This window comes from Stenella coeruleoalba (assembly GCF_951394435.1).
Source record: "Stenella coeruleoalba genome assembly, chromosome: 4".
NCBI lineage: Eukaryota > Metazoa > Chordata > Mammalia > Artiodactyla > Delphinidae > Stenella > Stenella coeruleoalba.
This window is the reverse complement of record NC_137149.1, coordinates 109,382,883-109,409,976: the sequence shown is the minus strand read 5'-3', so window position 1 is coordinate 109,409,976 and position 27,094 is coordinate 109,382,883. Positions and strand designations below refer to the sequence as shown.

The 27,094-nt window shown below is 40.8% G+C and overlaps 2 protein-coding genes across 7 annotated transcripts in view; one reads left to right on the top strand and one right to left on the bottom strand.

Moving 5' to 3' along the window:
• ENOPH1 (enolase-phosphatase 1) overlaps window positions 1–18,204 on the bottom strand; it is a 35,770-nt gene extending 17,566 nt beyond the window's left edge. The window contains exon 1 of one of the 2 annotated variants that reach the window (XM_079921125.1): window positions 17,855–18,204. In XM_079921125.1, the coding sequence (XP_079777251.1) occupies window positions 17,855–17,938 (84 nt within the window). In that variant the 5' untranslated portion in view covers window positions 17,939–18,204. The remainder of the gene's footprint in view (window positions 1–17,854) is intronic. The other variant, XM_079921126.1, reaches the window with a different exon arrangement.
• A 136-nt stretch (window positions 18,205–18,340) lies between these two features.
• Window positions 18,341–25,418, top strand: HNRNPDL (heterogeneous nuclear ribonucleoprotein D like). Of its 5 annotated transcripts, XR_013828278.1 has the most exons (9): window positions 18,341–19,522; window positions 20,315–20,483; window positions 20,583–20,744; window positions 21,234–21,365; window positions 21,512–21,626; window positions 22,152–22,322; window positions 22,662–22,754; window positions 23,127–23,231; window positions 23,909–25,418. XR_013828278.1 is itself a non-coding variant. In XM_079921120.1 (8 exons), the coding sequence occupies exons 1-7, from the start codon at window positions 19,080–19,082 to the stop codon at window positions 22,730–22,732; spliced, it is 1,263 nt and encodes a 420-aa protein (XP_079777246.1). In that variant the 5' UTR covers window positions 18,341–19,079; the 3' UTR covers window positions 22,733–22,754; window positions 23,909–25,418. The 5 variants fall into 5 exon arrangements, 3 of the variants coding, with proteins under 3 accessions (XP_079777246.1, XP_079777247.1, XP_079777245.1); XR_013828279.1 differs by having other exon boundaries at window positions 22,662–23,231; XM_079921120.1 differs by lacking the exon at window positions 23,127–23,231.
• The last annotated feature ends 1,676 nt before the right edge of the window (window positions 25,419–27,094 follow it).

Below are 27,094 nucleotides of genomic sequence, written 5' to 3'. Positions count from 1 at the left end.
TCACAAAGTTGAATTTCCTATATCCAGCTTTACTGGTACCAAGAACAATTCATGAAGAACCTGTTAATCCTGAGAGCCCAGGTCCTTAATCTCTGTGGGAGAGCAGATAAAGAGTACAGACTACAGGCAGCATGCCAGGCTGGGGTCCTACCTCTGGCTTTTACTAGCTGTGTTCAAGTAACTTATCCTCTTTGAGCCTGTTTTCTCATCTGCTAAACGGCAATGACAATACCAAGCAAAGTCACTGCAGTCATTAGAGATAATCAGATGAAAGCACCCAGTACCTTACCACTAATTATATACTCCAGCACAAACATTTAAACTGGGCAAGGATCACCTTTACCCCAATTTGATGATAAATAATTGCAGAGAAGTCCCCAGAGATAAATCACAAAGACAACCAACTCATTCATTCAGCATTTACTGAGGACCTATTGAGTGCCAGACATTTCTGATAACAGAGTTATAAACCAGAGACCCTCTCCTCAGAGAACTCACACAAAATAAAAGGTCAAGATTTCAAACAATTCTAAACTTTTAGGAAAAGCTTTAGAAATTAGAAATTACTTTAGAACTCCTGGTCATCCAATTTGCCTCTTTCCTCTATCCATAAAACTCCCCTCTGCACTAATACACAAAGGCGGGCAATGAAGCTTGAACTTAGTATAACTGGAATTGGCATGCTAGCAGATCGAACAGTCTATTTTAGTGCAAAAGTGTTACTGCATAACATAAAAGTACATGGGGCAAATAACTAAATTCTGAAGATTTTATCCATCCTTTAAACATACTTATTGAGCATCTATCATGCAAAAAAAAAATGCCTTCAAGTTGCTTATTTTTAAAAGGCAATAATTATATCATAGCCTGATATGTACTACGATACCAGGTAAGAATGCTCTAAAAATAGACTTTTTAAAGTTAGTACTTATTGCCCAAACCTGCCCATTGAAAATTTTCAGGCTTTAAAATTAATTCCAGAAATAACTGTGATGATAAATACTTTAACTTCAGTTATAGTTACAATCCATTTATAGATAATTTCAGAATTCTATAGTACGTAAAAATGCTACAATAAACCCAGGATTCTATAAGCATGTAAATATTTTTAGTTCACCAGTCACCTATGGGGTTGTTACAGTTGTACATATAACAAAAGGCTACAGAACTAAATGAGAGTACTTGTCTTTCAGGGGACTATGATTAAATTCCACTAAATGTTAGATGGGATACTCTGCAAGCAGAAATTTATTATTCTACACAGCTCAACGACAGCATTCTGAAAAAGCTCCATTAGGGCTACAATATTTCTGACGATCTAATTAAAGAAGTTGCCTCATAAATGTTCAGAAGTCCAAATATGGAGTTGCTTTATGGTCAAGTGGCTGTTTTAATGAAAATGTCATAGAATCAATAAAAATAAAATTGTTGCTATAATATTTACTCAAGTCTCCTTTGAAGAAAATGGGTAATAAAAAAGTAATGGGTAATACTACTGCTATTTAAAGAAACTATTTTAAAAGGCTTCCAAAGGAACCACACAGTGCAAATGATTTATAGTATTTGAGAACTTAATATTTTTCCAGCCAGAAAATTAAACAACACAAAGGCAATATTGGTGGGCTATTATTTCTGTATTAATCTCAGAGGATAAAAAGCAAAGGAACAGACTTCCCTGGTGGCACAGTAGTTAAGAATCCGCCTGCCAATGCAGGGGACATGGGTTCAATCCCTGGTCCGGAAAGATCCCACATGCCACGGAGCAACAAAGCCGGTGAGCCGCCAACTACTGAGCCCACGCACCACAACTACTGAAGCCCGTGTGCCTAGAGCCTGTGCTCCACAACAAGAGAAGCCACCGCAATGGCCCGTGCTCGCCGCAACTAGAGAAAGCCCGCACGCAGGAGCGAAGACCCAACACAGCCAAAAATTATTTTTTTTAAAAAGCAAAGGAAAATCAAGTAGCTTGATGGATCTTAAGAACAAATCACAATTCTTGGGACTTCCCTGGTGGTGCAGTGGTTAAGACTCCATGCTCCTGATTCAGGGCATCCAGGTTCGATCCCAGGTTGGGGAACTAAGATCCCACGTACCACAACTAAGCCCACACGCCGCAACGAAGACCCAGCGCAGCCAAAATTAATTAATTAATTAATTTAAAAAAAAAACAAATCACATTCTCTAAATAAAAAATAGAGCATAATCGTATCTTCGGAAATGTCTAACAGATAAAATCTAAGAGAATATGGACATAAAAGTTTACAAAGGTTTTCTCTGGGTCATGAGATACCTAGGGGAAAACCCCCTCCCCCCTTTTTTTTTGACATATTTATTTCTACAATGAAAGTGTATAGTCTTTTTTTTTTAAGATTTTTAAAAAATTTTTATTGGAGTGTAGTTGATTTACAGTGTTGTGTTAGTTTCTCCTGTACAGCAAAGTGAATCAGTTATACGTATACATATAACCACTTTTTTTTAGATTCTTTTCCCATATAGGTCATTACAGAGTATTGAGTAGAGTCCCCTGTGTTATACAATAGGTCCTTATTAGTTATCTACTTTATGTATAGTAGTGTGTATATGTCAATCTCAATCTCGTAATTTATCCCTTCCCCACCTTCCCCCGCTGGTAACCATAAGTTTGTTTTCTACATCTGTAACTCTATTTCTGTTTTGTAAATAAGTTCATTTGTATCATTTTTTAGATTCCACATATAAGTGATAATTATATGATGTCTTTCTCTTTCTGACTTACTTCACTTAGTATAATCATCTCCAGGTCCATCCATGTTGCTGCAAATGGCATTATTTCTTCTTTTTTATGGCTGGGTAATATTCTATTGCATATATATACCACATCTTCTTTATCCATTCACCTGTTGCTGGACATTTAGGTTGCTTCCATGTCTTGGCTATTGTAAACAGTGCTGCTATGAACACTGGGGTGCATGTATCTTTTCGAAATAGAGCTTCCTCCGGATATATGCCCAGGAGTGGGATTACTGGATCATATGGTAGTTCTATTTTTAGTTTTTTAAGGAACCTCCATACTGTTCTCTATAATGGTTATACCAATTTACATTCCCACCATCAGTGTAAGGAGGGTTCCCTTTTCTCCACACCCTCTCTAACATTTATTGTTTGTAGACTTCTTTTTTTTTTCTTTTTCTTGGCTGTGCCACACAGCACGTGGGGTCTTAGTTCCCCGACCAGGGATCGAACCCATCCCCCCTGCAGTGGAAGCGCAGGGTCCTAACCACTGGACTGCCAGGGAATGCCCTGTAGACTTTTTGATGATGGCCATTCTGATTGGTGTGAGGTGATACCTTATTGTAGCTCTGATTTGCATTTCTCTGATAATTAGTGATGCTGAGCATCTTTTCATGTGCTTTTTTTGGCCATCTATATGTCTTCTTTGGAGAAATGTCCATTTAGATCTTCTGCCCATTTTTTGATTGGGTTGTTTTTTGTTTCTTCTTTTTTTGACATAGAGCTGCATGAGCTGTTTGTATATTTTGGAGATTAATCCCCTGTTGGTAGCTTCATTTGCAAATATTTTCTCCCATTCTGTGGGTTGTTTTTTCATTTTGTTTATGGTTTCCTTTGCTGTGCAGAAGCTTTTACGTTTAATCAGTATAGTCTTTTTTAAATTGAGATATAACTGACATATAACACTATATTAGTCTCAGGTGTACAACATATTGGTTCAATATTTGTATGTATTGTGAAATGATCACAATAAGTCTAGTTGACATCAATCACGACACAGTTAAAACAAAGTTTTTCTCTTGTGATGAGAACTTTTAAGATTAACTCTCTTCGCAACCTTCAGATATACAATACAGTATCATTAACTCTAGTCACTGCGTCATATATTACATCTCCGTGACTTATTTGTTTCATAACCGGAAATCTGTACCTGCTTGAACACTTCTAACAATGGAAAATTTACTACTTCTTGGAGTGGCTCATGCCATCCATCAGAGTGCTTCAGCAGTTGTGGTATTAGAATTACTCCTTAAATATCCTTCCTGAAGACCATACTAGGAGCTACCAAAAAGAAGTTTCGGTGCTCTGGCTGCTACAAAGGGCCACAGGGGCTCAGAAATTATAACTTTGCTGTCCCTATTTTCAAGGGGTAAGCAGAGACATAGCCGTTCCCCTTTGAAAGCTGAAGCGTTTAAGGAATGAACATTAGATTTCATAATCTGCATTCAAAAAGAATAAAATGTGTTGCTCATAAGACAGGTGTCTTCTAAATCACATTAAGAAGATTAAACTGTAATTCGGGCTTCCCTGGTGGCGCAGTGGTTGAGAGTCCGCCTGCCGATGCAGGGGACACGGGTTCGTGCCCCGGTCTGGGAAGATCCCACATGCCGCGGAGAGGCTGGGACCGTGAGCCATGGCCGCTGAGCCTGCGCGTCCGGAGCCTGTGCTCCGCAACGGGAGAGGCCACAACAGTGAGAGGCCCGCGTACCACAAAAAAAAAAAAAAAAAGATTAAACTGTAATTCAAGAAAGATAAACTATAATCTAATTAATTGCAATGAATCACATCTCACAAAGGAAGGTTATCATTACAAGGGGCTAGTAGTTGGCATAAGGTTTTAAAAAGAAGCACAGAGACGGAAAGAATATCAGTATCTCATGAGCTGCAGAGAGGGAACCCTGACTGGCTCTAGGATGGAGTCCAAGTCCCTATGAGCAGAGAAGACAGGGAAGAAACTGACATTTACTTCCTTGAATCCACCTGTCATCTCTGCAAGGTGACCCCTTTGAATAGATGAAGAAGTTGAGGCTCAAAAAGGTTTCACTCTATACTGAATAGGGTCAACTTCAGAAAATATATATGTAGAACACATATACTGGGACAAAATACACTAAACTGCTGAGCAATTACCGAATGGTTAAGATATGGTGATCTCTATTTTCCTTTTTATATGTTCGTCTTCCAGACTGCATCTTAGTCTATTGTACTTTTTTAATCATGATGCTATTTAATAGAAGAGGCTGATCTGAAAAATCTAAAATCCAATCAAATAAATGTATGTGGTTTGCCCATGGAAAAAAAAAGGAGATCTCTTTAAAGTTCTTATTTATCATTCATATTGTTTAAAAATAATTAAACTTGAAAAAAGCACCTCTTTTTTGGCACGCGGGCCTCTCACTGTTGTGGCCTCTCCCGTTGCGGAGCACAGGCTCCGGACGCGCAGGCTCAGCGGCCATGGCTCACGGGCCCAGCCGCTCCGCGGCATGTGGGATCTTCCCGGACCGGGGCACAAACCCGTGTCCCCTACATCGGCAGGCGGACTCTCAACCACTGCGCCACCAGGGAAGCCCAAAAGCACCTCTTAAATAGTGTTGTATTAGTTTCTTATGGCTGCTGTAACAAATGACTTCAAACTGTGAGGCTGAAAACAACAGATAAACATCACAGATAAACAGATAAACATAAACAGATAAACATTCTCTTGCAGTTCTGGGGGCCAAAAATCTGAAATCATAATGTTGACAGGGCCTGATTCCCTTCAAAGACTCCAGGAGAGGTTCCATTCCTCGCCGCTTCCGTTTTCTGGTCTTGTAGCTGCATCGCTCCAATCTCTGACTTTGTGCTCACACTGCCTCCTCCTTCTCTGCGCGTCTATCTTCCCTGTGTCTCTTATAGGACACTTGGCATTGAACTTAGGGCTCACCAGATAATCAAGGGTGATTTCTCCATCTCTGTCAATACTCCTTTTTTCCAGTAAGTTAATATTCATAGGTTCCAGGGATTAGGAAATGGATATCTTTTGGGGGGCTATCATTCAGCCCACTACAGCTGGCTTATTTTATCATCGTATAATCAATATTGTATTTCCAATTAGGAACATCACCGTTTTTGAAAGCAGATTCTAATAAGACATGACAGACTAAATGACTATGATGTACATTTGAAGACTGTATAATAATGCCACATGTTTTAATATTGAGGGTGAATGCTAATATGAAGTATGTTACTGGGTTACATTAAATTCCTTGAATGCTGTTTTATTTTAACAGAATATTGCTTGATAAAAGAAAATCATTTTATTGTCCAAAAAAAAAAAAAAGGTTTCACTGCTGGTACAAAGTAAAGCCTAGACTCAACCCCAGGTCTACTGAATTCTAATGCCTGAGCCTATCCAGCTCTGGGGGTGAATGACTTCGGGGAGCACAACTCATTAGGATCATCCAAATCCCTGGATACTGATAATATATTCTCTACAGAAACTTCTAATACCATTTTTCTCAAAGAGATTTGTACTAAAAAGAATGAGAGATTTTGGTTCACCTGGCAGTTCTGTAACAGTTCTAATAAGTAGGAATAATATGAGTAATCGTAGTAATAGTGGGAATAACTGCCAACATTGACTAAGCCCTCACTATTCCAGGCACTCGTTCTACAGTCAATCCTTAGTGATCTCATCTAATCCATGATTTTAAATACCATCTGTTGCTGATGACCCTCAAATCCATAGCTTTAGCCTGGACCTCTTCCCTGAACTCCAGACTGATTTTTTCCAGCTGCCTACCCCAGATCTCCACTTGGATGTCTGAAACTCAACTCTTGCTTCTAGCCCTTAACCCTACTCCTCCCACATCTCCCCCATCTCAGTAAGTGGCAGCTCCATCCTGCCAAGATGCTCAGGCCAAAAGCCTTAGAGTCGTGCTTGACTCCTTTTTCTCTCACATGCCACATCCAACCAATTCATCAGCAAATGAGTTAGCCCCACCTACAAAATACATCCAGAATCTTATCACTTCTCACCATCTGCCACTGTTCCCAAGGCACTCCAAATTTACTCAATGAATTGATTAATGAATGGCCTGAATTATGTCATTTCAATCCTCATAATAGCTCTATGAAACAAGTGCCCTTATTTCCTCCATTTCACAAAGGCACATAAAAGTTAAGCATAAATTAAGAAACTATGGTTATAGTTTATCAAACAGGTCTTTTTTTTTAGTTTGAAGAGTCAGATCCCCAGAACCCGATCATCCCAGGAAAAGGGATCTAATTAGCTTACTGGACCCACACAAGGTCCGGGGCAGGAGTCAGCCAGCCTCTCGGAGCACACCACGTTAGCTGCCAAGCACCGATCTAACCATGAGCTCCTCTCTCAAGTCCCACCCAGGCCCCACTGCCAGGATTACCACTAGTTTCCAAACCACATGTGCTAGTCTCTCTCTACTCAGTAAAGGGTATCAGCTCCACACTTTTTAGACTTAAGAAAAGGAACTTGTTAGAAGGTCACATAATGAATCATTGAAAAGAAAATCAAGTTAAGAAATGAACCGCTCACGTACATACCCAGAAGACAAAGAACCCTTTTCTGTATTAAAGAATTCTGTGTTTGAAAAGAAATCCATGCTTCTGAAATGGAGTCCCCTGGGAAGGGTCCAATGAGTTTCCAGTAGGGCCTCTGAGGACAGAGCTACCAACTTTCCACACAATGCAGAAAGGTGATGGAGAACCAGGTGCAAGAGGGTCAGGGTGGCTTGGCTTCCACCCCTCTTATGACCCCTACCTGAACCAAAACCAATTTTGAAAATTAAGTGAGTTAATAAATGTGAAAATCTAAAGTTTTATACAAAAATAAGCTTTTACTGTAAAAAGAATACTTTTTTTTTTTTTTTAGTGAAGGGGTGACATGGGGTGAGCTGTAAGGATGGAAAATTTTAAGAACCATCAGACAAGGTAGGACTTTTCAGAGCTAAACACAGGATATCCTTTAAAAGTTTATCTGAGCAAGATAAAGGCTTATCTATGTATTTTCAAAACAGGGGTTATTTATTAGAATTGGTACCTTTTTGGGGGTCAATGTGACTACATTTCTTTCAAGGATCTAAGTGACTTTACTGTATGCATAGGGAAAAAAATCAGGAGGAATGTTCACCAAACTCTTAATGACTATTGCTGGGTGGTAGGAGCAGAAAGGGCATTCATTCTCTACACTAAAATCTTCTGTAATGTTTGCAATTCATAACAAGTGTGAATTAATTTTTGAGGAAAAATTTTGGGGAAAAAACACTTCCCTCTATGCTCACATTAACAGATACAAGTTTCCACAGAATAACATATTTAGCTCTTTAAATACTTAAATTTAATTGTTAATCAAAATTTTTTTATGGTTTTTAATTTCCATTGTTAACTGACTTCTCTCTCTAAAACTAAGAGGTTTTAGAAATCTTGGGTCAATGAATATTCTAATGAGACTCTAGAAATACATCAGTTAAACTGCATACTGTGCAAATAAGATAAAAGTATCACCTTGAGGAAATCTGAAATAGCAGGGATAGCAGAAGTGGGAGAAGCAATACCAGCCATTCCCAGACCCATTCTGGAATGCATCATATCACCATCAACAAGCATTTGCTGAATGCCTTATGTGCAAGTACTATGCCAGGCTCTGCTTTCTGCCCTTAAGGAGCTCTCTCAGCATCGCTGGAAGACAGCACACACAGACACCACCACAAGGCAGCATCTGCTACAGTGGCAAATACATGGCCCTGCAAAGGAGGGAGAGAGAGGATTTTGAAATTCCTGCTTAAACAGAAGTCCTGTGAAAGCAGAAGCAGGTCTTACCTGTGTATTCCCATAACCTAACGCAATAAATATGTTTTAAATTAATAAGTACATGGAACCAACTTGCACTTGGAGAGGAAAAAGTATGACATCCCAAGCTGGAGGAATGGTGGTGGCACGAAAGTGTGGCATGACCCAAATGGGCATGTTCAGCTATTAAAAAAAAAAGTGTAAAGAAAGAGAGGAATAGAAAGTTGGAAAACCCAATTCACTGAAGTTGAGGAGTTGAAACTATCTTTGAGCCAAGAGGAAACCACAAAGGATTCTGATGGTGCAAAGACAACCTGTTAATGTTCCCGTCTTCCTTACTAGGTTCCTTAAGGATGGCAGCAGCATCTTTAAGGATTTTGGTTGCCTAGCAGAGCCTGGCACACGATAGGTATTCAAATAAATGTGAGGGAAAAGAAGGGAAGATTGATTAGTCTGGAAAGATTATGCAAGTGCCATGATACGGAAGGCGGTAGACGAATAAGAGACCAGAAATTAAGGCCGGAGGTGTTTTCTAATCTACCTCATGATATACTCAAACCCAATACAGTGATTCTCCAAAGGCTCCTCCCCTTGTCTCAAGTTGAATCAACAAAATTCCTCTCACATACCACCATGGGTATATCTCCCTTTAGGAATCCTGAGCAACTGGGAAGGTTTGGGGAATGTTGATCAACCCATCAACAGCTACTTATCAAGGCAGTCCTGCCATTCCAGTGCCTCCTCAAGTTCTCTGAGGTTAGCCAAGTTCTGCATCTCGTTCTTAACTTATATCTGGCCAGGGCCATAAGGAACAGAGGCGGAGGTAATCACAGCGGGTTTCAGTAAATGTTAGTTCCCCCTTTTCCACAATGACCCTTCACAAGCACTTTCTGTCTCCACCAAACAGTCTGATATTTCCTGCATTATAATCAGTGTTTCTACAGGGCTTTATATTTTTCAAAGGTTTTTGCACTCTATCTCAATCTTCATCACTACCTTATAAGCATGACAGATCCTACTACCCCATTCTTGAAGATGAAAAAGCCTAAATCCCTAGACTGAATGAAGCCAGGGAAGATGACACAATTACAGTTACTAGCATCAATAATAAACAGCACAAGTGGAAGCAAGCTTGTGGTTGCTGTCCCTTGTGGGTAGTCTTCTAGCAGTTTCATATTGAAAGCAGAATGATAAAACTTACCAAATGGATATTTAACTAAAGTTGGGAGATACTATCAGACAACACAAGCTCTCTTCTTAGAAAGACCATAAAATTAACATAACCGTTTTCATGAGAAAAAAAATGTCAATTTCAACATTTCTTGATTATTATCTTCCAAAATATATCGTTAGAATATAAGAGGACATAAAAGAGTAAATTACAAGTATTGTTAAACAATCAAGAATGTATTAGCTATTTCTAAAAGTGCTTTAACATAAAATATCAAGATATTCCAAAGAAATTCATTAAACAAATGTCAGAAAAGCATACAAACATGATTCTGCTGTTAATTGAATCAATATCTTTATCATTTTGATTTTCAATTACTTCAAATAAATATTATTTGTAGGATCAAGGATTTGTCTGCTTAATTCATATTTTCTAACACAGAACGTTCAGTTTGTGATCTCTTCTTTTCCCTTAGTCTTGTTCGAACCTTGCCAAATATCTTTTTCTTTAAGGTAAAACTCCAGTCCCTTAAACACTGTCTTTACCAACCTCCACACCACCACAATCCTTAAGAGAAACACAATCTTTAAAAAAAAAAAAAAAACTGTCAATTTTTAAAAAAATTTATAGATCCTATCCAGTACCATAAATAATAAATTTCAAGACAAAACTGGAGCTACTATAAAGCCGAACTCTGATGTAGCCAAAAACCTGTAAAGGGATCTATTAGTCAGAAATGTTGGTGCTAGCCAAGTGTGGCAGAGAGGAAACTGCCCCCTACCCTCAAATGTACATGTTCCTAATCCCCAAAACCTATAACTATGTTACTTTACTCAGCAAAAGGGGCTGTTTTTAAAGACATGATTTAAATTAAGGATCTCAGGATGGGGAGATTACCCTGGATTATCTGGTTGGGCCTGATATAATCAAAGTCCTTGCAAGTGAAAGAGGGAAGTAGGAGTGTCAAAGTCAGAGGGTGAAGGACCAATCTGAAGATACTACTCTGCTGGCTTTAAAGACAGAGGAAGGGCCCAAGAACCAGGGAATGTGGGTAGCCTCTAGAAGCTGGAAAAGCAAGGAAGAGTTTTCCCCTAGTCTCCAGAAGGGACACACCACGCCAACACCTTCCTTTTAGCTCACTGAGACCTATTTCAGAGTTGTGACCCTCCAGAACTGTAAGATGATAAATCTGTACTGTTTTAAACCACTAAACTTATGGCAATTAGTTACAGCAGCCACAGGAACTAATACAGCAGGTTAAAGCAAGGCACTACTCACCTGCCCATCTGCCAGGACACTTAGAGCCTTATTCTTCAGGTCCCTGTTGTACAGACATTCAGTGAAATGTTTCTACTAACAAATTATCTAGAAAATGACATAAGATGGTGGTAGTGAGGGAGAAGAGGGAGCCGCAGAGGAATTTTGGAGATCTGTCAGGAATTTTCAGGCCTATTATCTTGCTTCCCTATAAGTACACATAACTCCTTTCTATTTCTATTATTAAGAAAGTTGTTTTTACAGTTCAATTTCTGGAAGACAACTTGCAAAAGCTGGGGAAGTGGCCACTTGCTTAATGGTTTGTTGTCTACCAGTTTATTTCATCATCTTGCTCTCCTTTATCAATTTACTTGACTTTTGAGAGGTTTTGGTTCTGTTAATGATAGACCTCCCCTAATTCACCTACACCCTTGGGCTGCTCTATCACCTCCTCTGAGCCACTGGAAAAGAGGAGTGCTAACAGACCTCGGCACAGGTAGAACTTACGAATTTGTATAAAGCCTAACTACAGGGACTTCCCTGGTGGCACAGTGGTTAAGAATCCGCCTGCCAATGCAGTGGACACAGGCTCAATCCCTCGTCTGGGAAGATCCCACATGCCGCGGAGCAGCTAAGCCCGTGTGCCACAACTACTGAGCCTGCACTCCAGAGCCCGAGAGCCACAACTACTGAGCCCATGTGCCACAACTACTGAAGACCATGTGCCTAGAGCCCATGTTCTGCCACGAGAAGCCACCACAATGTGCACTGCACTGCCTGTGCACTGCAACAAAGAGTAGCCCCCGCTCACCACAACTAGAGAAAGTCCATGTGCAGCAACGAAGACCCAACACAGCCAATACATAAATAAATAAAATAGATTTATTAAGAGGAAAAAAAAAAGCCTAACTACAGAGTTCAGTCCATGGACCATAGTATCACCTGGGAACCTGTACGAAATTCAGCATCAAGTTCTGTTCCACATTATTCAGCAATAAAAAAGAATGAAATCTTGCCATTTGTGAAGTGGATGGACCTAGAGGGTATTTTGCTAAATGAAGTAAGTCAGGCAGAGAAAGACAAATCCCATCTGATTTCACATATCTAAAAAACAAATGAACAAACATAACAAAACAACAGAGTCATAGATACAGAGAAGAAATAGGTGGTTGCCAGAGGGGAGGGGGTTGGGGGATTAGTGAAATAGGTGAGGGAGATTAAGAGGTACAAACTTCCAGTTACAAAATAAATGAGGATGAAATGTTTAGCATGAGGAATATAGTCAATTATATTGTAATATCTTTGTATGGTGACAGATGGTAACTAGACATATCACGGTGATCATTTTGTAATGTATAGAAATATCTAATCACTATGTTGTGCACCTGGAACATAATATTGTAGGTCAATTATACTTCCATTAAAAAAATATGTAGACACTGGGAGGAAATGCATCAAAATGCAAACAATGGTTATCTCTGGGGGGTGGAGATTATGGGTGATTGTTAATTTTTACTTTATGCATTTCTAATTGTCTGCAATGAACACATATTGCTTGTAAAATTAGAAAGAAAACAATAAATGTCATTGAAAATGAAAAAAAAGTTCCTTTCCAGATCTTCTGAATCAGAAATTACATTTTAGACAGATCTCTAGATGATTTGTAAACACATTCAAGTCTGAGAAGCACAAAGAGCCATTGGCAAGGGTACTCACCATGACCCACTTACTATATTTTAGGGACAAATATTCCAATCAGATTCATACTTTCAGTTAATGAGAGGTTCTTAATTATTACAAAGATTTTATTTCCAAGCACAAAAAGTTTTCCTAAGGCATAAGTGAAAAACATGCCCCCGCCCCTGCTAGTACCCCTGCCCACTACTCCTGACAAGATTTGTTGAGATGGTGGATGAAATAGTGATTGTAAGGCCAACTGGCCCGAGGCAGGGGAACACAATCAGATTCACAGGTTGCATCAGACCGAAATTCTCTGGACCACCCAGTTCCAGAAACTGCCCTGGAGACATTCCGGACCACCCAGTTCTGGGGACTTTGAAACCAGCCCAGCCTTCCCGCCTTTTGAGGGGCGGGACTAACGGTCCCCCAGGATACCCGAAAAGACCACCAAATAAGGAATACCCTGCGCCCTCCCAGATTCACCACACCCCTTTCCCTTCTTCCCCTATAAAATCTTGCCCAACCCTCGCCCGGGTGCGACTTCTCTGGCCCCTTTCTCTCGGACCAGTGAACCTCGCCCGGGAGCGCTCCCTAATAAAGTTCACTTGAAGCTTTCCTCTGTTTCGCGGTGCCGTTTGTTAAGATCCGACCTTACAGTGATGGAAATATATTTATTTTTATAAAGTTTTTTCAAGGGCTAAACATTCATTAAATATTCACAGTAGCCTTATGAGGTGGATATCCCCAAAGTACAGTTGAGGGAATATGTACCTAGACTCAGAGACATTAACTAACTTGCCATAGATCATTTAGGGAAGAGCCGGAATGCTAATCAAGACTTGCAGTCTCCAAGCCCATCCTTATAACTACTACTCTACGAAGCCAATCCTCATTATTTAAAGATTCTGTATTTGCAAATTCTCCTACTCACTAAAACTTATTTATAACCCCAAAATCATTACTCACTGCACTTTCCCAATTTTTTGAGGACAGGTACATACATGAGCAGAACAGCTAAAATTGTGAAAAACCAGATGCACATGTTCCCAGTATGTGATGCTTTGCCTTCTTATTTCACCTCTCATATTTTAAACAAGTACCCTTTTCAAGGTCTACTTAGCACCACATTTTTCGCATTTTGTGCTTTTTGTTGGTGAGTGTGCAGTTTAAAATGGTCCCCAAGCAAAGTGCTGTCTAGTGTTCCTAAAGGCAAGAAAGCTGCCTTACAGAGAAAACATGTGTTACATAAGCTTCGCTAAAGCATAAGCTATAGCGCTACTGGCAGTGAGTTCAATGTTAATGGATCAACGATATATATTAGATAAGGCAAACAGAAACACACATAAAACAAGGTTATGTACTGATCAGCTGACAAATATGCTGTGACCAGAGGCTCACAGGAACCAAACCCTGCATTTTCTCTAGGGGCAATGATTCAGTGTTTGCTAAGATGGCGTTCACGGTAACTTCACAGAACATAACTGCCGCAACTGTTGTTACATGTACTAACTTGACATGTAATGGCAGGAAAGGCACCAAATTATAGAGCGTTTTCAGAAACAAGACACCATTTTCTCCAACTCAAAAACAATAGTTGAAGGTTCTTGACAGGATAACCCCAAGGACTGGTAATGGTGTTATTTCATAGCTTACAGACTAAAAACACCGGAATAATACAATGCACAAAGTCAGAAAATGAATATTACATCACACAGACAAAGATCAAGCAGTGGCTCTGGTGAGGTGCATGCAAGATGATTCAAGGGGAGAAGGGAAGTGAATACAATAACATTCATTTACACTTATTTAAATCTCATCTTTAAATTCCAATTTACTTTACAACTTAATAGTACAGTAATATGTGTACACAATAAATTCTATTGGTAGTGCCTGCCTGCTCCAATTCTGCTGATGATGTACATGACCAAAAAATGTTGGGAGATCACCACTGTAGAGAATCAAAGTTAGCGCTTGAAAAGAAAAGAAAAACTCCAGAGGCACACGTCCTGCAGTGGGCTGGTGGCTTTGAGGACTCGCATGCACTGGGAACCATCTATTGCTGCTCTGTCCCCAACACATTGTGAGGATCCTCACAAAGATATCCCTCCAGGCATCAGTTGATTCATATGAGAAATTAATTAGCTGGTTGTGACACTGATTAGATGATCCAAGCTAGGAACCCTTCGCTTTCTAGAAATTTGACCAAAGAAAATAAGACATAATAGCAGGAAGTAAAAACATTGTTTATTGTTGCCCGGAGCCCAAAGGCTGAAGGCATGCCCTGATAGAGCAACAGCCTGTCCTCAGAGCACCCAAACTGGGAGGATTCTATGGTATCCCATAAGATATCCAGCACTGTTAGTGTCATCTTATATAGTTAAGTTGCATCATATACACATTCAACTCTAAGTGCTCAGCAAAAAGAGAGAGAGAGAGAGAGAGAGAGAAAGGGAAAAAAAAACACATAACCAGAGCTGGCAATCTGTCTGCCATTCTACTCAATGAAGGTGTTCTGTTCCCTTGGACAGTCTCTCAGTTCCTCAGTGTCTCTTACAGCATGAATGGTTCATTGTGAGGCTAAAGTTTGACACAATATATTTTTCATCTACATCACCTAATCCCAAACCAACTTCCTCTGATACTCAAAGGAAGAAGCAGGGATACGTTTCAACCCTGAAGGAAAAATGGCTGCATATGACTTACTGAAAGACGGAATCAATCTCCAAAGAGAACTGATTTCCTAAGGGTAGTTCAAGGGCAATTTTTGAAAATACTCAACTTTCACAGTGTACGCTGACTGTAGAAGCAACCCCCCAGATAAAGTGAGACTCAACTATAGTTATTCTGTTCCAAGGGCTCACTCTTATACCTACCACCTAGAGGTGGTGTATATTGAAATTTGCTGCCATATACTTTTATGGTACTTCTTACTGATTAAAGTGCTCTCATACCAGCTGTGTCATTTAACACCCACAAGGCCAGGCAAAGAAAATGGAACGAGCACTGTGGTTCCCATTTCAGAGATCGAGTGCAATAATGGAAAGAGTAAGAGTTGAGTCAGACAATTTGGTTTCAAATCCCAGGCATACTGTTCAATTTTTCAGAGCCTTAGTTTCCTATCAGTAAAATGCAAAGAGTACACACACCTCACCAAGTTTTTGAGGATGAGTCAAGTATACAAGCTGCAGGTATACATTACTCAATGTTTCCTTACACCATTCCACAGGAAGGAGGGCTACAAGTTCACACACCTAATGTGACTAATAAAGCCCAAGTAGAACAAACATCGCCCAATTCCCAGCTCCATGCTCAGAGGTCCAAGAAGCATATAACTTAGCATCTCTTTAAAAAGTGTTCAAAAAGATAGAGATACTCTGGTAAAAGTTTTTCTGGTTCAAGTAAATTTGTGACATGCTAGTCTCTTTAAGGCTCACAGTGTGTGTGTGTGTGTGTGTGTGTGCAAGTGTGTACATGATATAAAGGCTCTGAGAAGGCGTGCAATAAAGAAACCTGGTTGAATACATATAGAACATTCCCCCAAAGTGGATTTAATAATGGAAACCTTTTCTGCATAATTACTAAAAACAGCCACACAAACATAATGTTCTTCTGAACATACTTTTAGAAACACTGGTTTTGGTAAATTAATGTATAACAAACTAACAGACAATTATATTGTAATAGATTAATATTAATAAAAATAATAACAGATTATAGAACAAGGCACAAGAAACTACCCTTTAAACAAGACCCCGAATCATTTTTTGGCAGTCTGGTGTCAAATCCAAAAAAAAAATCTATTTGGGAATTCCCTGGCGGTCCAGTGGTTAGGGCGCCACACTTCCACTGCAGGGGCCTGGGTTCGATCCCTGGTCGGGGAACTAAGATTCCGCAAGCCAAACAAAACCAAAGAAACAAATCAAAAACAAAAAAAATCTATTTAGATCATCAAGGCATTTTTATTCTCAGAAAAATCTCAGGATAAGTCTTTCATAAACAAAGATTCCAAGAAGTGGCTCGTGTCATCTTACAGAAGACATAGTGGGTAAAAAAGGTGAAAGAGACACATAATGTTTTGTTACAAAATTGATTTGCATGAGGTATCTTACTCCCTAAATCAACTTTCGAAGAACGCTACATATACCATATAACAACTACCTGTCCTGTCATTATCCCTGGTCTCCTGATAACAGTGGCAAGCAAGAGAAAGCCAGAATGGAGATAGTGACTTGTAGACTATAAACCACAAAGATGAGGAATCCTTTTTATCTTTGAAAACTACAAGAAAGCAGTTATTATTTTTCCTACTTTGTACTTTCCCTCCTTTCTCGGTTATTACTGCACGCAAGCACTTCTAGTGAATACTTTTATCTTAAACCTCTAGAAGTCAAATAAGAGAAAACCAGGCCCGAGGAATTCTTTAAAAAATTATATTAATATTTGATATTTACTTATCCTGGCAAATACAATATATATATAAAAAGAACCTGCTCTAATGCAAAGTTGTAAGTTTGTGAACTAGGTATAGACAAGTGTTGGTTAGCACTGACATCCTAGGAGGAAGGCTTTTGGTAAGAACTTTAAGCTTCCATGGTTTTTCGAAGAAAATGAACGGAATCTAGACGTTTGCTAGCCTAGTCCAGTAACATACAGTGTGCATTTCGGCCACTAAGAGCAGGAGTGGGAAAGGGCCAAGAGCAACCATTACCTCCTATCACCAGGGGTACCTGAAAAGTCATCTTCATCCTTCAGCCTTCCCATTTTACTAGACTAGAAGCCACAAGGACCACTAGATCGCGGCCGCCGCCACGCCAGGTCCAACCCGCCACAAGGCGGAAGCTCACCAGCGAGTCGACGCGGCGCACACCTGCCCGGCGGGCGGCGCCCACAACGCTTCACCTTGCTGCGGCGTACCTGCCCTCCTCGGCCCTTCTTCACCACCACCTCCATCCCTTCCCACCTGCAAATAACCGAGGGCAGGGACGCGGGAAGGTGAAGACGGTGAGGAAAAGCATCCCCGCAATCCGCCGCAGACTACCTCCTCCCATCCCAGAGCCGCTGCAAAGCCACATCGTTTCTCCCACGCCTCGTGTCTCTAGTGCAAGGTCTGCAATAGTTTAAAATTTTTGTTTTAAAGCACAAGTAACTTCCCCGCTCCCTTCCGCCCCTCACCTTCACGAAAGCAATCGGGGTTGTGGTACCTTCGATATCTAACAGGATCACAGTGACTTCGGCAGGCACCGAAAGCACAACCATTTCCCCACCGGCTGCTACTACGAGAATCGGCCTACTGGTGGGGAGGGCGGAGGGCCGTGCCGGCTGCGCCCAGCAAACTGCTGGGCTTCCGACAGCCCCGAAAAGAGTCCCGGAGCGCACAACCGCGCGCGGCCTGACGCACGAGGCGGAGAGGACACGTCGGCGCCCCTGAAAATAGAGAAACCCGCAGCACAGGGACCTTGAACTCGCAAGCTGCCCGGGCCTGGAGGCCTAGACCACGTGGGCAGGGAAATGGGGCGGTCCTCGCGAGGTTCCGATGGGGCGGGGAGAGGTAATGGCACCGACGTCGATTGGCCGCTAGAGGGCCTCTAACCCGATCAGTCAAAATGGGCCTCGCGTGGGCGGGAACAAAGAAGCGAACGCGGGAGCCCGGTGCGCGGGCCCGCGCTCTCCGCAGACTGGTTGAGCGAGCGGGAGAGGCCCGGGGCACGTGCAGACGGGAGCCCCGCGAGTGGCGCGCCGGGGATGTGAGTGCCCCTTGCCCTCTACGGCACCTAGCCCCCTCCCTGCCCACGGCCTCCGCTTTTGCATTTTTACAGTAATCCGACTGGGCCCGCGCCCCTCCTCCCGTCAGCCAGCGAAAGAGGCCGTTTGCATCCTGGTCAGCCTGACTGCGTTGGCCTCGGTTCCGGCCGAGCGGCCAGGGAGGCCCGCCGCTCCCCCTCGGCCCGCGCGCCTGTAGCGGCAGCGGAAGAGGCCCCCGCGCCGCGCCGCTGTCCGGAGGGGCCAACGCGCGCCCGCTTCCTGTTCGGCTGCTTCCAGCCAGCTCGGGGACAAAACACGCGTGCGCGCGGCGGACGGCAGGGCGCGCTCGCCGCCTCAGCCACCGGCGCTGGGCGCAGTCCGCCTTTTTCCGGAGCAGCGCGGCCCCGGTGCCAATCGATAGCAGCAGCTCCGCACTGGGGGACCGAGGGCGGAAAAAGGCGGGGTTGACGGCTCTTTGCTGGGAGTGGGCTGGACCGGACGCCAGAGACAAAGGCTCTCAAGGCAAGAGGGGCTGTGACGCTGCTCGGGATTTTTGACCCAGGACTTTTCGCCCCTTCGTTTTTCTCTTCTGACGCTCTTTTCCCAAGCCCGCGTCCCTTCACCTGCGACCTCGTTCCTCAGCGGAAGGGCCGCGATGGAGGTCCCGCCCCGGCTTTCCCATGTGCCGCCGCCATTGTTCCCCTCCGCTCCCGCTACTTTAGCCTCCCGCAGCCTCTCCCATTGGCGGCCGAGGGCGCCGCGGCAGCTCGCCCCACTCCTCCCTTCGCTCGCTCCCAGCTCCGCCCGGCAGGGGGCGCGCCGGGCCCAGCGCCACGTCACCGCCCAGCAGCCCTCCCGATTGGCGGGTGGGGCGGCTATAAAGGGAGGGCGCAGGCGGCGCCCGGATCTCTTCCGCCGCCATTTTAAATCCAGCTCCATACAACGTTCTGCCGCCGCTGCTGCCGCGACACGGATTGCACGCCAGCGCTTCCCGGCCGATAACTCAGCCGCTATGGAAGACATGAACGAGTACAGCAACATAGAGGAATTTGCAGAGGGATCTAAGATCAACGCGAGCAAGAATCAGCAGGATGACGGGTACCGCACGCTTCTCCTCTTTCCCCCCTCCCCCAGCGCTCCGCATGCACCCCTTCGTCCCTCGGGGGCCGCGTGCTGCCCCTGTTCTTTCCCCAAGTCGATTCCCCGCGTGCCCGTTGGGCCTCACTAGGTTGGAGGGAACAGGAAAGTAGGAAACGGAGGTGGGGCGGTGACTCGAGAGGCCCGCGGGAGGTGGGGGAAGGGCAGAGGGGTTGGAGGCGGAGGGCGGCGGCGTTTGTGTCCCGAGTGCGCAGGCGCGCGTGGGGCCCGAGGGGGAGGGGCCGGCCGCGCTGTGCCCCATGCTGCAGCTGCAGCCGCCTCTTCATTGTGTCTGTGTTACGGTTCCGCGCAGTTTTCAGGGGGAGGATTTAGGGAACTTATGGTTTGGGAACCTGTAGGCGACTGGTACCCAGATTCCCAGTACGTCTGATGATGAGTTCTTTTAGGTGGAACGTTGGCTTGATAGTTGAGGAAGACGGTGAACCTAAGTTGTGTGGGATCAGTATAGAAAGTTGGATTTTCTAGTCGGGAACAATCTTTACCATGTATTGTTGGCCTCGTTTAAACTTGGCATTGTGCAGTGAGGAGAGCAAGGTGTCCACCGTTTTGAATAAGTGAGGAACTTGGGGATCTTTGTGGTCTTCGTGTGTGTCTGTAAACGGGTTAAATTATTTGTACATCAGGATGTATTTCCCCATGCTTATTTTATACTTTTATTTCGTAAACGTAATTTCAGAATTTAAGTAATCGTTGTAGTTGCTGCTAACCTTAAAAAACAACTTTTATTTCTAGTAAAATGTTTATTGGAGGCTTGAGCTGGGATACAAGCAAGAAAGATCTGACTGAATATTTGTCTCGATTTGGGGAAGTTGTAGACTGCACAATTAAAACAGATCCAGTCACTGGAAGATCAAGAGGATTTGGATTTGTGCTTTTCAAAGATGCTGCTAGTGTTGATAAGGTAGGAACATGTTTCGCATTGTGGTGCTTTTGTGTGTTTCTTGCAAATTGTTCAGAGGGTTGCTTGTATGTTGTCAGATTAAATAAATCTGTCTTTTAGGTTTTGGAAATGAAAGAACACAAGCTGGATGGCAAATTGATAGACCCTAAAAGAGCCAAAGCTTTAAAAGGGAAGGAACCCCCTAAAAAGGTTTTTGTGGGTGGATTGAGCCCAGATACTTCAGAAGAACAAATAAAAGAATATTTTGGAGCCTTTGGAGAGGTGCGCTCTGCTTTTACGTTTACGTGTATTTTCATTTGATATGTTTATATAATGTTTATCCCTGATCCAGTTCTTACAGAGCAAACTCAATGTTCGATGAGGGTGGGATTAAATTATTGCTCAAGTCCCTTCCAGTCACCGTACCTTAATCGGTGCTTTCCGTGTTATAATGGAAACTAGTGTCTAATGGAAACTAATTCAGCAAAAAGAAGGATGCTTTGGTGTGGTTAGGGTTTGGATTTATTAACTAGTGGCATCTGTGGAGTAAGAAATGGTATTAAATAAGGTTTTACTCTCCCTTTTCAATGCTCCATAGATGAAACAGATCACTCTAGTTTCATGTGGATAATAAAGCAGTGGTTTATACAGAAGTTATTTCGTTAGAATGACATGTTATGTTGAAGCTTGAAAAGGACTTGTGGCATTCTAAAATATCTTGGTAGCTTTTTACCATTAGTGGGTGACCTTGAGTGTGTATCTTGATTTCAGATTGAAAATATTGAACTTCCCATGGATACAAAAACAAATGAAAGAAGAGGATTTTGTTTTATTACATATACAGACGAAGAGCCAGTAAAGAAATTGTTAGAAAGCAGATATCATCAAATTGGTTCTGGGAAGGTAAAGCCATTTTGATTATAGTAAATAAACAATATCCTTTTCTTTTCTTAAAGTGAAATTTCTCAACCTGTTTTGAGAAGAAAAACAATGGCTTGACATTAGAATACTGGTAATAATTCTGTTTGCTTTTTAAATTTTGTTTTTAGTGTGAAATCAAAGTTGCACAACCCAAAGAGGTATATAGGCAACAACAGCAACAACAAAAAGGAGGAAGAGGTGCTGCAGCTGGTGGACGAGGTGGTACTAGGGGTCGTGGCCGAGGTGAGACTTAATTCCTGGGCAATGACTCAATGCTGTAAGCTATAAACTGCGGAATATGAATAAGCCCATAGGAAAGTGAAGCCAAATTTAAACTGTTACAACATGGAAACTGCTCAGCTTAGTGGGTGGGCTTTTGTATTTACTGGTTTCACCTCTTCAAACAATGGCCACTCTGACAGTGTCATTACTGATGGGAAAATAACACCATTAAATGTAATTAAGATTACATGGAACACTTTGGCCTGATAGGTTTTCTAGGGCAGGAGTCCTTGTTTTAAAGATAAACACTCTGTCTTCTCCTTTGTCCTGATTTTTCATTGAATTTCGGAAGCCTGATACTGGCACAATTGGACTTTCTGCCCCCTTTTTTATGCCAACTGTAATAATACTTTCTTGGTCAGTTAGCAATATAGGTATCCATTCTGCCTTTTTAAGATTTGCAGAGTGAGGGACAGGAACGCATCATTTTATGTTAGGATTGGGGGTCAGAAGTTGTTTCCTAACAATCATTGTGCATTGTTTCAGGTCAGGGCCAAAACTGGAACCAAGGATTTAATAACTATTATGATCAAGGATATGGAAATTACAATAGTGCCTATGGTGGTGATCAAAACTATAGTGGCTATGGCGGCTATGATTATACTGGGTATAACTATGGGAACTATGGATATGGACAGGGATATACAGACTACAGTGGTAAGAATATTTAACTTAATTTCATAAACCAATGGTACTAAAATTCGGTGTTTAAAGTACAATCCCATTCTGAGACTCTGTGTGTGTGGGTGTTTTCTATTTCTTGAAGTGTTTGGAGTTAAATTTTTGAGACATTTAATAGTCATGGGAGCTTATACTGATAGACTTCAGTCATTACAAACATTCTAGAATGTGATATGTGACTAGTTTATAATGACTTTTAAAATATCTGGTTATTTTAATTGCCATGGAGGATTTTGCATATTTAATAGTTTTTTAAATATACAGTGAAACCATTTCATTAAAAGCTAAGCATAATCTTTTGTTTTTTCAAAATAGGCCAACAGAGCACTTATGGCAAGGCATCTCGAGGGGGTGGCAATCACCAAAATAATTACCAGCCATACTAAAAGGGGACGTTGGAGAAAACAGGTGTGTATAAGAGTTCAAGACACCAGTAGAAATTCTAATTTAATTTAAAGATCAATAGACAAATGAAAAATAAGTGAAAACAAAATATCATGTAGCCTGTTTTTACTAAATTGTTAATTTTTTACTTGCTTTATGAACCTGTTTTGCCTAAAGTGTCTATAGATCTTTAACTTTAAAGTTTTATCTCACTTTCTTTAGTATTACAGAAAAACTTAAGAGTTTTTCTGTTTGCTTTGTGTACCAGGTGGTCTAGAGGAATAATTAAACTTTTTTAGAACTATTAACAGGTAAAGTACTGAAATGGGTACAACTTAAGGAAAACAGGAATGTTGTCTTCTAACTCTGACATTATACCTTGTTTGTACCCGCCAGCGGGAACTTCATTGCAGGCCGTGTGTCACCCTGACCACGTCTATCTCTGGGGGTCGCACGTTGCGGGCAGAGCGCAAGGCATACACCAGAAAACGCTGTCCTGTGGTATGGTCTCTTCCAACTTCATGTACCAGCGTAAAGATTAAAGTGGAAAACTTCAGACTTTGGCTTCTTTTTTAATCTTTTTGAAGATTAAGTGTCTAAACTTAACTTAAATGGTTTTTTACAGGAGTTAAAGTACATAAATGCCTTTTTACAGCTTAATCATTTTGGTCTTCTGTTTAGTGTTGTATTTCAATTGTGGAGCCTCATTTTAAGTGTTCATTTAAGATTTAATGCTTGCTTTTTCTTTTTATAGCTAATAGTGAAATCTACAAACCAAAACAAGAACTTTAAAATCTGGGATATAAATTAAAGATCATATGCACACAGAAATTTGTTTTCTTGTAATACAAGCCTATTAGAAATTCATGTTTGTAATAGCATTGTACGTGGCTTACTAGAGATGTTTCTAGTAGACCTTGAACCTAGCACAGTTCAACCTGTGAATATGGGAAGACTGCATTCCCAGATTTTCTAAGTAAATTTATTTTAATATCATTTGGGAACTTCAGGGTGAATTTATTAATTACCCGAACTGCGTTTTGCCAATGAATTTGCATGTGATCTTTAATTATTGAAGAAAAGAATAAAGTGAGAACTTAAAACAATTCATGAAAGTGGACCTTTGAAAGCTTGTCAGAGTTGCACAAATCTAATTGCCATTTTGTTTTTGTTTTTAGGAAGAGATTGCTAAAGTAACCCATCTTGCAGGACGACATTGAAGATTGGTCTTCTGTTGATCTAAGATGATTATTTTGTAAAAGACTTTCTAGTGTACAAGACACAACTGTGTCCAACTGTATATAGCCGCCAATTAGTTTTTGTTTTTACTTTGTCTTTTGCTATCTGTGTTATGACTCGACGTGGATTTGTGTTTATACAAATTTTATTTGTATGATTTCATGTTAAACCTCAAATAAATGCTTCCTTATGTGATTGTTTTTCTGCGTCAGGTACTAAATAGCCCTGTAAAAGTGTAATTTTAAATAAGCAATAATTAAGGCACAGTTTATTTTGTAGGGAGTGTTGATCCATAGGGAGAAACTGTGGTCCTTTACAAATAGCCAGCTACAGTGTCTACTCTGTTCTCTTTTTGTTAGATGTATTCTGTGTTCTAAGGCTTCATTTCCCTGTTAACTGAGGCTTCCACATACCTTTAAGTAATGTTGTTTTCTCTTTGTGTATCTGGAGACTTTGTCATGAAAGTTTCTGTGGCGTAGTTATAGTGTTGTGATGAGTGGAAGCTTTCTAGTAGACCATAAATCTTCTGGTTATATTTTGAAAAGTAACTTTTTAATGGCACAAAGCATGCTGGTAGCTCCTTTTATGAATAGAAAATATTTTGCTTTGCTCTTGTCTCTGGAAAGGCATTTGTTACGACTTGCTGTATTCAGTGGTCTGCTAGAAAGAGCTTTGGCTAATCATAATACCATAACTTTGTTTTCTTGATTAAACTGTCTGAATATACCCAGGGGAAAAAAACACTTGAACTGTGTTATAGGAGCCACAGTTTAAGAATATCAGATGTAGTTACATTTAACACAAGGATTTTGGCAAATAGGTATGAAGTTACTAAAATTTGAACAAAAGTTAGATTAAAATATATGACGTAGTGGATGAGTAACTAAATTAATTGTATACTATTCTGTTGGTATTATGTCACAGCAAGCACCAAACTGAACAAAATGTTTTCTGTTGGGGCATTTTTAGGAAGCTGTATTGGGTGTTAACTGTTACGTGGTGTGAGTTCTTAGAAAAAATCATGGTAGTAAGTTTCATCATTTTTAGCGCAGTTAGTGCATGAGCTGAATAGTTAAGCATATCCATATTCAAACGTAAAAGGAATAGTGGGGAAAGGTATCCCTTAAATCTTATGTAAATGCAAATCTAAGTGTGACCAAGTCATGTCATTACAACAGATCTTCTGGTGCATTAAAAGTTTTAGCTGTAGATTTTGGAGGATGTCCTGGGTAAACTCAAGTTTTGAATTTTACATTCAGTGTAGTTATTGAATTTAAGGTTTTTGTTTTTGTTTCTGTGGTTCCATGTTAGCCATTAGGATTGGCATACAAGTTCATATGTGGAATAGTTGACCTCACCTTCAACCAAGTGTAAATTTTTTTATGCTAATGAACCTGCCTTGTTTTATTTGGTGCCTGCAACTTTCTTTGTTCTGATGATGTTTGTACTTGCTGGGCTATCAAGTTACAATGCTTTTGGCCTTTTGCTCCTGTTTCGCTATTTGACCGTACACCTAGGCCAAGTACCAATGTTGGCTGTTGCAAGGGATTGTTTGATTTGTTCAACATGCAACCTTAGGGAACAGAAAGGAGATTTTCATTTTAAGTTATCTTGTCAAAGTCAGGTGCAGTGTCTTTAGGGCAGTGAATCCTGTAAGTTCAAATTTATGATTAGGTGGCAAGTTGACATTGAGATTGTCCTTTCCCTGATCAAAAATGAATAAAGGCTTTTTAAACAAAATCCAAACTCTTCAGTCAAGTCTTGATATATATGACTTTGAAGAAATACATCTAGAGATTATTGAGGTCTTTTAGAAAAACTGAAGTACCTATGACAAACATAATTAACCTGTATATTCTTAAATATGCTTCCTGAGTTGTTTTGAGCAAGTTCTATGTGTTGCTACTTACCCTGAAAGAAACCTAATTAGCAGTTTTGTTGATTACCATGTTAGTATTCTGTAGTCTGATGGCTACATTTACAAGATTAGGGATTTAAGAGTTAAACTGTCATTGGGATACTAACATGGATGAGCAGAGCATTTATTTCATTCTCTTCCGTGCATCTTTTTCATAATGGTGACAGTAACTGGACCCTTTGCTAATCTTACAAATTTCAATACAAAAAAACCTGAGAAATTAATTGCTATAGGTTGCAAGTATTTGATAGGATATCCACCACAGGATACTATGTTTCACTGATGAAAAAGGTGATTCAAGGACACTGCAATTATAATTGCACTTTTAAATGTAATTTTATATAAACTGCAATTTTTAGTTACAGGTGTGTGTGTGTGTGTGTGTGTGTGCGCGCGCGCGCGTTTCTGCCATTTGAATTGCTCCTAGTGTTAAGCGAAGTCAGAAAATGTCATTCTGTAAAAATCTCTCTCAAACTTTCCAACTTAATAGAATTGCCATCTACTGTGGTCTCAACTTTCTGAGCAAAAGCAATACAACTTTGTTTTCATGTAAAGTCATTCAAAAGTGTATTGCCATAAAAATGTAGGCTGTTCCTTTAGGATTGGTTGAGGTTTTATATTTGTCTTGAAATAGTCAGATGTGGGATTTCAGTGAGTTTGGGTTGAATAGAAAAAAGTGGAAACTTTGACTTAACCACTGTGTTTTATAAACTGTAAGAAAGAATACAGTGGTATTCTATGGATTAGAGGGTAATGCTGAACATCCTAAAGATTGTTGCTTTAAGTGGCAGTTTAATTCCTGACCTTATTCTTTGGTCTACTCATTCAAGAGGAGTACCCCCATTTGAGGAGGTATATCATGATCTCAGTGTGGGGGAAGGGATATTCAACAGTCTCTGATTTGTTACTTAAAATCTAAAAATTTCAAGTAACAATGCTTAAGAGTTTGCTTTATCAAAGACTAGCATGTGTTATAAATATGTGAGAAGCACTGTACTGCAGACAGGTTTTCTCATACTGTTCCAATGCTTATCTCCTTTTGAGAATCTGACTAAAATGAGTTTTCTTAAGACAAAAAAAATCATGGCTATATATAAATGTCTCAAGGAAATGATAAACTACTTTGAAAGCTATCTAGTTTTAAAAGACTCGAAGTTGGCTCTTACGGTGACAGATTGACTAGAATTCATTCATTTAGGTCACACCA